The sequence below is a fragment of the Gracilinanus agilis genome, chromosome 3, assembly GCF_016433145.1.
Source record: "Gracilinanus agilis isolate LMUSP501 chromosome 3, AgileGrace, whole genome shotgun sequence".
Taxonomy (NCBI): Eukaryota; Metazoa; Chordata; class Mammalia; order Didelphimorphia; family Didelphidae; genus Gracilinanus; species Gracilinanus agilis.
The window spans coordinates 210,703,855-210,715,119 of NC_058132.1; the positions used below are offsets into that span (position 1 = coordinate 210,703,855).

At 39.3% G+C, this 11,265-nt stretch overlaps 1 protein-coding gene across 1 annotated transcript; it reads right to left on the minus strand.

Moving 5' to 3' along the window:
• Positions 1–4,494: 4,494 nt before the first annotated feature.
• Positions 4,495–5,436, minus strand: LOC123239144 (olfactory receptor 6X1). The gene has a single exon (XM_044666415.1). It carries the CDS (start codon positions 5,431–5,433, stop codon positions 4,495–4,497), a length of 939 nt encoding a protein of 312 aa, XP_044522350.1. The 5' UTR covers positions 5,434–5,436.
• Between the last annotated feature and the right edge of the window lie 5,829 nt (positions 5,437–11,265).

Below are 11,265 nucleotides of genomic sequence, written 5' to 3' on the forward strand. Positions count from 1 at the left end.
CAAGGCAAGGGCGGGCACGGGGGGGAGGGAAGGCCAGGAGTGGGGGCACGCTAGGGGGGGTGGGGCATGGCAGAGGCAAGCCCCGGAATTGGGGGGGAAGCATGTTTGGCTGGAAGAGGGGGGCAAAGATGGGGGAAGCAGGAAGAGCTACCCCCATTCCCCGCCCAGATGAAGGAGGACCAGAAAGAAGAGTGGGGTGCGCTTCTCTCCTCACCCCCACCTGCAGGAGTCGGGGGGTCCGGAAGCCAGGGGAGGGAGGCAGCGAATTCACTGGGAAAGAATCTGGCCGCTGGAGTGAGGAGAAATTTAGAAGGGCGGGGGACGCGAAGGCTGAACGGGGCAGCCGCACGTCGGAGTCATAGCGTCATCCGCTGCCCCGCCGCTCTAGACCCCAGGCCCCGGGCCCAATGCTGGCCTTCCCCGCAGCCCCTTCCGGGGCTACAGACCGCGACCCCTCTTGCCGCCGGGCTCCGGGGCGAGGAGGGGGGAGCAGGGGCGGGTCTCCGCTAACCTACCCCTCCCCCTCCTTTCTGTCTTGCCTAGCTCAGTCCGGACCGTCTCGCTTCGGTCCGGCCTGGGCCCCCTTACCCCCGCTCCCATGCCTGCACTCACGGCTCCGGCAGCTCCGGCGGCTCCTCCCCAGGCTCTCCCCTACCCACCCCAGAGCGAAGCGGCAGCGCCGGATCTGGGAACTGCGGAGCCAAACGGGTCCCGAACACGTGGGGCCGCAGCTACCGGAACCGGAAATTATTGGTGACTCCACCCCCCCACCTGACGTGGAGTCTGTCTAGGATACGGGAGGCTAAGATGTCTCTATGGTGCCCTCTCTTGAGATGAACCCGTGAGGGAGGAGAACCGGAAGCACACCCGAACACTAGCAGAAACTTCTCAAGGCACGCCCCCGGATCCTGCTGATCCCCAGAAGTCTGTCAAAAGCTACTGATCTTTCAGTTCTGTCCTACTGTCCTTCCTCTCCTCTCTACTACATGGTTTTGGGGCCCGGCTCTCTGCCTGTCTCTGGGCCCCTCTTTTCTTCTCGTGGCTCTATCGTTCTATCTGTTTGACTCGTCGCCTCTCCCCGATTCTCTGCGGCTGCGACAGTCTCTTTTAGGGGGTGTCTTTCGATCTTGGTCTCGTCTCCCTGTCTCTGAGCCTGTCTGTCTCTGCCTGGTCTCTTAGTGTTCTCTTGACTCTGTCTCTCCCTGTCTCTGTTTCCCTATTGGCCTTTTGACTGTCTCCGTGTCTATCTTTCTGTCCTCTTGTTTGTCTGTCTCTGCCTGTGATCTCTTCTGTTTCTGTTTTTGCCTGTCTCAATCCTTGGACTCTCACTGTGCATGCTTCTGTTTCTCTGTCTCTGTGTGCTTCCTTATCTCTACTGCTCTGTCCCTGTACTCCTGACTCTGGATCAGTCTCTCATTCTGCCTGTCCCTCTTTATCTCTATTTCTCTTTGTCTCTCTCTCTCCCTCTTCACCCCAACCCGTTCTCTTTGTCGTTTTAGGAGGTTCTTTTTATAACTCTCTACTCTCTGTCCTTACCTTGTGTCTCTATTTCTTGTAACTCTTCCACTCCTCTCCTTCCTTCTCTCTCATTTTCCTTCATGTATGTAAGACTCCTTTTTTGTGTCCCTTTGATTCCAACTTAAGCATTTATCTTTATATTTATCTGTTACTAAGTCTTCCTATGTCTCTCTCTGCTGCCCTGACCCTCTTTGTGCCTCTCTGTTGCTTTTTTCACCACTTTTTTTGCCTTTGTTTCTCTCTAATTCTTTATATCGCAATCTTTCTGTCTCTATCCTAACTGTCTCACCCTACAAACCACTTTCTTTGTCAAATGTCTTTCTTTGAGTCTTTCTTTTTGCCTCACTGAATGTGTCTCTTTGCCCATATATGCTTCCCTTTGGCTGACTGTCTTTCTCTTTCAGTGCTGCTGGAACACTTAAGTACTCCCTTTGATGTTTAGGCCTTTGACTACTTTAAGATTTACACCTTAAATCAGCTGAGAGTTAGACATTATTGGGAAACAACAAACGTGCATCCACACGTTAAGATTTTATGAAATGATTTAGCAAGCATTGCCTTTTCTAATTTCTACAGGCAATGGGACCTAGTCCAGGTCAATCCATTAATTCTGCAAATAATTATCAAGTTCATTTTTTTTCAAGGTAATGTGCTAGGTCTTATCAGATAAGTTAACATAAGAGGTTGAAAATAAGTTAATATAAGGAAATTATCTTATGAAGGAGGGAGGTGTGAGACTTAACAGTTAACAGAGTGAGTCTTTCTGATAGTATGTATATATTAATCCTCTTCCAGGAGTTAGAGCCAGTGAATTCTTGACTAACTAGTCCAATGCCTGAACCAGAGGTCTATCTTACTTTATATTATATATGAGTTTCTGAATAGTCAGTAAATTGAAGAATATTTTAAATACAATTGGAAAACTTAAAGTATTTTGTTTTATCTTTTTGTAAAGTCATTAGTAGGAGTAATTATCCTTCAATTTGTCTATTATGTAAGTTTGGATATTCTTGTATTAGGTTTTTGTAATTTGGAGATATCCAACTGTAGAAGCTGTCAAGATAGAACTTCCATCTTATGAGCTAAAGAAAGCCCTAGTTAATACTAAGAATTAAGTTTGACTAAGACACCTGAACCTTTAATGAAAAAAAAAATCTCTTACTTTCTGTCTTAGTGTCATTTCTAAGACAGAAGAGCCGCAAGGACTAAGCAATTAGGGTTAAGTTGCCCAGAGTCATAATAGCTAAGAAGTGTCTGAGGCCAAATCTGAACCCAGGTTCTCCTGATTCTGGGCCTGATAATCCATTGTGTTACCTAGCTGCCCAGAAGCAATTTATTCTTAGCAACAGGAATGGTGGGCCCCTCTTCTAAATGAGCCTTTACAAATACAGTGGAGAAATCTTATTCTAATAAAGGCAGAGATGTCTTTAATTAGAGATAGGTTCAGTAGGAAGGTGGCAGGAAGTTTTTAACATTTGCTTTCTGTTCAGAAACAAATAAACTCAAGATCTTAGTAATCTAAACAAGATTTGGTTCAGAATTTTCTCTAAGCCTAGATTCTCTCATTAAAAGTCAGTAGGAAAATAATATGCAAGGATCCAAAAGGGGGTGGTGGTAATGTACTGTTTTGTTTTGTTGGCTGTACTCTTGGGTATTTCCTTCTTATTAAGGAGTAAATTGGAATGTTACACAGAAAATTGGACAGTGCAAGAATCCATGACATCATGATCACAGTGACCATGGTTCACGGCATTGAAGCAGAGAGATTGAACTTTTGTTCGACCTTTTTGGTGGGAATCATGAAACAGATCAACAAGATGTGTGAATTGAGTAATGCAGTGGAACTGGCACTAGAGTCCAAAGTCTGATGTCCCAATTTCAATCCTCACTTTTCCATTGACTAATGGGGTGTGTGTGTGTGTGTGTGTGTGTGTGTGTGTGAATGGGGGGGATCAAGTTTATTTCCATGGGCTTCAGTTTTCTCATCTATTAAATGAGATGTTATTCAGTTGTTTTTCAATTTTGTCCAGTTCTGTGACCCCATTTTTTGTTTTTGTTTTTTTGTGAAGATCCTGGAGTGGTTTGACATTTCCTTCTGGAGCTAATTTTATAGATAAGGAGACTGAGGCAAAAAGGGTTAAATGATTTGCCCAGATACACATAGTTAGTAAATATCTGAGGCTGAATTTGAACTCTGGAAGACTACAGGTCCAGGTAGCTATCCACCATTATACCTAGCTTGATTCAATCCTTCTCCTCACCTAGCTGCCCCTAATTATACTAGATGCTCTCTATATTTTCTCCTCGCTCTACATTAATGATCCTATGCTCTTTGATACTAAAATAGAAAGAGACATTAGACAATAGTAAATAATACAAAGTTGTAAATATATATAATACTAATTATAATAACACTAATAAGATAATAGTAAATAATACTAGTTACAATAAAATAACAAGGGGTTCTGAGTCAATCTTAGTGATTTCTTTAATATGCTAATTCTGTGGAAGTACCTGCTTAGTTTGAGGCTTGAGTAATTAAGCATTTGCCTGGAGTATAAGCCAGTAGTAGGTATCACCTTAAAGTGACTGTGGACTACTTACAGTATAACTTCAGATTTTGGTTTATATAAAATCTTGGGCCCCCAAACAGTTCATTAATTTAAGGATAGGGAACTATTTCATTTCATATGCCTATGAACCACCATCAAGCTTATTAAGGGGAGCTTTCATAGCTTTCATTACTCCAGCCATCTAAGGGAAAGGAAGTATTTTTCCAAAGCAGTATTGGGCTTTTTCTTCCATCCAAACTAGAATCCTCTTCTTTTCAAAGCCCACAAATTCTCAAAGAGCAGGTTTGTCATTTTACTCTATTGTCCTTATGTGACTGCGCTATATACAACATTAAGTTAAAAATTCTTAGAAACTGGAGGTCTACTCCTCAATCTGATTGAAATCACTGTTACCCAGCAAATCTTACCAATGGCGACTAGCTTTTTGGCATGCCATTGCCTTCCACAGGGCTCCTTTAACCTCTTTGTTTCTAATAGTATAAATGAAGGGATTCAGAAGTGGAGTGACGATGGTGTTGAGCACAGATACCACCTTGTTTATCTTGAATGAGGAATGTGCTGTGGGTCTCAGGTACATAAACAGAACTGCTCCGTATAACAGAGAAACAACAGTTAGATGTGAGGCACAGGTAGAGAATGCCTTCTGACGACCAGTGGCAGAGGGGATCTTCAGGATAGTGGACACGATATAGATGTAAGAAACCACTGTGAAGGCAAGTGATCCTGGTATGATCAGTATAGTTGCTAGAAGTCCCAGAATCTCCAGGAGGCTGGTGTCTACACAGGCCACTTTCAAGATGGGGCCAACATCACAGTAGAAGTGGTTGATGATGTTATTGCCACAGAAAGGTAATTGGAAAATCAGAACTATCTGGCAAAAGACAATGGTGAATCCTATTATCCAAGAACTAAGGGCTAGCTGGAGGCAGAGGGAGCTGGTCATGAGAGTAGGGTAGTGGAGGGGCTTGCAGATGGCCATATAACGATCAAAGGACATGGCTGTAAGAATGAAGAATTCAGTTGTGCCCAAAAAGAAGTGGAAAAAAGACTGTAGCAGGCAACAAGGGACACAGATGATTGTCCTTTCCACCACAAAAGTTTCCAATAGCTTGGGGATAACAGTGGTGGTATACCAAATCTCCAAGAAGGACAGATTGCTAAGGAAGAAGTACATAGGGGTTTGTAGCCTTGGCTCTGCCCAGACAATGGCAATGATAAGTCCATTTCCAAAAATGGTTAAAATATAGATGAGGAAGATCACTATGAAAAGAGGAACCTGTAGTCCGTGGATGTCTGGAAAGCCTAAGAGGATAAATTCTGTGATCAGTGTGCCATTTCTCATGTCCTTTGCTGTCCCTAGAAAACAGGCAAAGGGAAAGAAAGTAGTATCTTAGAAATACCAAAGTATGTTCTGAATGTAGTTCAGATACAAAGGGGAAACTTTCTTACTCTGTTCACTTAAAATTCCTCTTAGAATTCATCTGAGAAATTTGAATAATCATCTTTCTATGCAAATCCATGTAATTTCACTATTTGGTTCTTTTATATATAATTATCAGCATTTACTTCCAGGTGAATCAGATTTACGAAGCTTCTAAAAGTAAATCGAAAATATTAAAAAATATATTTTATATTAAATGCAACAACATGTGGCCTTTGACTAGTTGAGCTGCTCACCCTAACATGTGATTATTAAATACAAATTTGGTGAGTGCAATAGTATTCATGATAGAAATAAAATATGGCCAGAAAAAATGAACACCTTATCTTTCATTTTAAAAGAACTTTATTAATTTGCCTTTTGTTACAGGTGATGTGGTGTAGTTAGCTAAAAAGTTATAGATAATATAATTATTAATTTATATTTTTATTTGTGATGAATATGCCCTGGCAAATATAACTGATATTTTCAATGGAAGTCCAAATAAAGTCCTCAGTAAAAACTCAAAAAGAGTTCAAGACCAAATTCAACTTTAAAAATACTCATTATAATTCAGCAAAGGCAGAAACATAATTTTAAATCCCAAGATGGGAGAAGTGATTTTTTAAGAAAGCTTATGAGTGCTCCCTCTGCTAGCAATCGTTAACATGGTAAAGTTTTTATCAATACTTCCCAGCCCAATTCATATTGTGGAGATAGACTCAAAATTTCCTAACATGAGCTGATCTACACCCTTCCCTCAGCCTCAGTAAGGCAGCTTTTAGTGTTTGGAGTTGGTTAATAGGTAGAAGTGGTGGTTAAAGTGGAAGAATTGGGAGCCACAAAGAAGGAGGTCTAAGGGTAGAAGGCATATAATAAACATTATACAGAGGAGGGAAAGGAGAATTGTGGCTTAAAAAGTTTAAAAGTTTAAGAAGTAACAACCTTTGGTTGCAAAAATTTTTGCAGACTAGAAAAATATGTCCCAGACAATTACCTTTAATTAATAAGCACCTTTCTAGAGGGTAACTTATTATGTGTTCATTTTTTTGTGTGTGTGAGGAAGACTTCTTTTTTTGTTTTTTTTGTTTTTAATATTTTTAAACCCTTAACTTCTGTGCATTAGCTCCCTGGTGGAAGAGTGGTAAGGGTAGGCAATGGGAGTCAAGTGACTTGCCCAGGGTCACACAGCTGGGAAGTGTCTGAGGTCAGATTTGAACCCAGGACCTCCTGTCTGGAAGACTTCTTTATAAAATGCTAAGGCATTAATTACAGTTTGTTTCCTTCCTTCGTTCCTTCTTTTCCTTCCTTCCTTTCCTTCCATCTTAGAATAAACACTGAATATTGGTTCTGTGTTGTAGAAGAGCAGTAAAGGGTGAGGGTTAAGTGACTGACCCCGGGTCATATACCTAGGAAGTGTCTGAGGTCAGATTTGAAACTAGGACCTCCTGTCTCTAGGCCTGACTGTCAATCTACTGAGCCACCCAACTATCCCCAGTTACACAGTTTTCAATATGTGTAGTAAATCTTGTCATAGACATCAGAACAAAATAACTTACTATGCATTGTTTGATTCTTTTTGTACTGGAACATGAATTCTTCCCCTGCTCAAGGAAGAAACCCTTATTCTCTTCCTTCCCATATTATTTTTTGGAACCTGTACTCATCTCCAAGAAACAACTATTCCTAGTTTACACAACCATCAGCTTTAATGCTTTCCTATGAAGCTATAAATGTTTTAGTCTGTGCATCAGAATCAAAATACTCCGTAGTGAGCTTGGGCCCAGCTTATCAGAAAGATGTGGTAATATTCGCTTCCACAAAGGAGTGAGGGAACATTTTCCATCTATGCATATACCTTTAAAGGCAAACACTCTTACAAAAACTTTAGACCCATAGCTTGGGAGAATTAGGCTCAGTATTAGTAGAAATGGAAATGAATAACTATACTTTTCACATTCATTAATATAGTCTGTATAGTCTAGGTTTTTTTCTATAATGTGTTACTATATATGGCTTATTGTTCTTGCATAAAATCTCATTATTATACATATTCAAAATGCTGCTGAAGATGTGTTCTGCTGTTTTTTCACACACAAAATAGCTTGTTTCCTGGACAGCTGTTTTCATACTGATTTCTGTTTTCAGTTTTCCTTTATCATAGTGGAGTTTCCCATTCTTGGTTGGCTGTAGGCAGATCTGTTGCTATCTATCCCTAACAGAAGAGATAGCATTTCATTTTATGCTTCTGGAATCCCTGAAATTTGCCGTACTTAAAAAATATTGTGAAATTAATTAATCCAATTGTCAACATTTTGGAATCTATTCTTTTTATAGCATTTTCAGAATTAAGACTATGGCTAATAACATGATGCCAGTTTTACCATGAATTTCAGTTTCACTTCATAAAATCAGACAAGAATGAAAAAACTTAATCTAGTTAATAATTTTCTGTGTCTGGGCCCATAATAATTATAATACACCTTTATATAAAGCTTTCAGGTTAACAAAGGCCTTTTCTTATTACCTTGTGAAAGAGAAGTATTTATCCTCAGTTTACCAAAGAAGAAGCTGAATCAGTAGAGATTAAATGACTTTTTTTTAAACATTTACCTTTTGTCTTAGTATCAATTTTAAAAAAATTCATATTTTCTGTCTTAGAATTGATACTAAGTGTCAGTTCCAGGGCAGAAGAATGATAAGAGTTAGACAACTGGTGTTAAGTGACTTGCCCAGGGTCACACAGATAGGAAGTATCTGAGGCCAGGTTTAAACCTAGGACCTCCTGTCTCTAGGCCCCACTCTCTGTCCATTGAACCACCTAGCTGTCCTGCTTAGTATCAATTTTAAGACAGAAGAGTGACAAGGGCTAGGCAATTGGTTATGTGATTTGCCCAGGGTCACACAGCTAATAAAAGTGACTGAAGCCAGATTTGAATCCAGGTCTTCCCCACTCCAGATCTGGTTTTCTATCCACTGTGTTACCTAACTGCCCCTAAATGACATATTAAGGGCCTCATTACTGATAAATGGCAGAGTTAAGATGTGAACTCAGATCCTTTCAACATGATCAATGTAATTTTAATTGTTCTATTTTTATGTTTAGGATAGTTTCTTTAGAAAAGTAAACATATTCCAAATCCCTTCTAAGTTTCCTGTTTTTATTTCTTCTGGGTTAGATAGTATGTTAGAATTCATATTTACAGTGGAAGTTGCCTTCCCTAGTACTTTGTACAATATATTTATTTAATAATAAATTTTTAATAAATCTTTGTTGGATTGAATCTAATTGACTAGACTGAGTAGATATAAAGAAACTAAGTTAGAGCTCACCCTTCAAATGAGGGACACAGAATAAACTCAAACCTGATATGGTAGGCTATAGACATGATAGACTGCAGAAGGGATGGAACCACACACAGGGGCTCCTCAGGAGCTTTTACTGAAGTAGAATATGGCTTACTTGTACTTAAAGAGAGGGAATGAATATTATTTGGTTGAAATTTATCCCAAAGTTAGTAGTTCTGGGAAATATCCATTGAGACTTTCAAATAAAGGAGGTACAGGTCTATCTGGGCTCTTCTGCACAGGAATGAAACTTAATTTAAATTGGCAATCAATGTTCTGGACGATGACTTACTGAAGAAATGTAATTTTATTGCCTTTCCCTTAGAGTAATACAAATCATACTCACTGTACTCCTGATTCCCAAGAAAATGTGCTCAGTGTTCTGAAGTGCTGGGCTGTGTCCTTGTTCACAAGTGGAATTTTAAAAAAAAGGCTGATAAATGGTCATAAGCCAATTAAATCAAATAGAATCTCTTCTGCCCCTTCTTTCAGTAACAAGAAAATAAGTCTTTTCTAGAACCAGTGGAAAGTACCTGTGTAAATTACTGTGGCAAATGCTTCCAGGAAAGCAGGCAGGCTCCTTGTGGTTTTAGGAGAATTGTATTGAGAGTGTGCAATTTCAGTTTGCTTTTGGTCAAGATTTACCCTCTCAAAATAATGACTTCTCTAGTTGGGCTTTTTCATATTGTCCCCTCTGGGATTCTAGTCTCTGTGGATTTTCTCCAGGGACACCCAGTTGGGAGAGGCCTCAGTAGAAATTTAATCATCATTTTTGCTGAGGTTTTTCTATCTGCTGAATTCTAATTGATATAAATTATTCCTTTGCCTGTAAGATGGGTGGAAGTTGGAAATAGGGAGAAGGGTTCCCAACTTTTATGCCTGTTGCCTCTTACACCTTGTAGCTCCTCTTAGAAGTGGAACAAATAATGAATCAAAAAAGTATTAAATGCTTCTTATGCGGCATGCCTTGGCTGTACATATAGAAAAATGATCTTTGCATTCTGGGAGCTCAAATTCTACATGGAGGAAATAATACATAAAAGAAAGTTCAGCTGGAGGGATGAAGGGTGTGGAAAAGCTAAGGGTATAGCAGTGATATAGAGAGGAAGACCCAGAGGTCTTTAGGTTACATCAATAGGTCATGACAGTCTAGTGTGTGTGTGTGAGTCATCTAGAGAGTGTCAGGGCAAGGAAGATAGTAAACTTACACTGATAGTCCTCTATCTCTGGAAAAAATTGAATTGGTGACTCTCATCTCATTGAAATGGTGTGAGTTATCAAATAGTCAGACAGGTTCTGGGAAGTCTGGGGCCTTGGGAAAGGGTAAGAAGAAGGCAAGGGAAGAAGTCCCTGAATTAAAATATTTTGGGCTAACTGCAACCAAGAACAGAAATAGTGCCAAGGTGAAAGAAAATGATTTATTGTGTTACATTGGTGTAATATGCAAAAAAGAATGAGAACACCAGAAGAACAAAAGATTAAGAGAATTAATGAAAAAAAAAAACTGTGAAGGAAGGTGGCCTAGCAGTGCCAGATTTCAAACTGTACTATAAAGCAGTAATCATCAAAACAATCTGGAACTGGCTAAGAAATAGAATGTGGATCAATGGAATAGATTAAGGGCAAACAACCTTACCAATCTAGTGTTTGATAAATCCAAAGATTGCACATTTTGGAATAATAACTCACTATTTGACAAAAACTATTGGGAAAACTGGAAAATAGTATTGTAGAAACTAGGTATAGGCCAACAATATCTCACATGCTATAGTAAAATAAGGTAAAAAATGGGTTTATGATTTAGAAATAAAGGGTAATATAGAGAATAGTTTACCTGTCAGATCTATGGAGAAGGGAAGAATTTATGACAAAATGAGATAGAGGACATATAAGATATAAAATGAATAATTTTAGTTATTTTAAGTTAAAAAGTTTTTGTATAAACAAAACCAATGTAATCAAGATTAGAAGGGAAACAAATTGGAAAAAAATTTTATGACATTTTTCTGATAAAGATCTCATTTCTCAAATATGTAGAGAACTAAGTCAAATTTATAAGAACATAAACCATTTCCCAATTAACAAATGGCCAAAAGATATGAGCAAGAAATTTTCAGTTGAAGAAATCAAAGCTATCAATAATCATATGAAAAAATGATCTAAATCCCTCTCAATTAGAGAAATGCAAATTAAAACAACTCTGAAGTACCACCTATACCTATCAAATTGGCCAACATAACAGTAAAGGAAAGTGATAAATGTTGAAGGGGATATGGCAAAATTGGGGCACTAATACATTGTTGGTGGAGTTGTAAACCAATCCAAACATTCTGGAGGGCAATTTAGAACTATATCCAAAGGCTAAAATATAGCAGTGGGAAGGAAGAATAATAGACTCCTAGGCTT

Coding starts and splice junctions, on each gene's coding strand:
- LOC123239144 (XM_044666415.1), bottom strand. CDS start 5,433: ATGAGAAATGGCACACTGATCACAGAATTTATCCTCTTAGGCTTTCCA.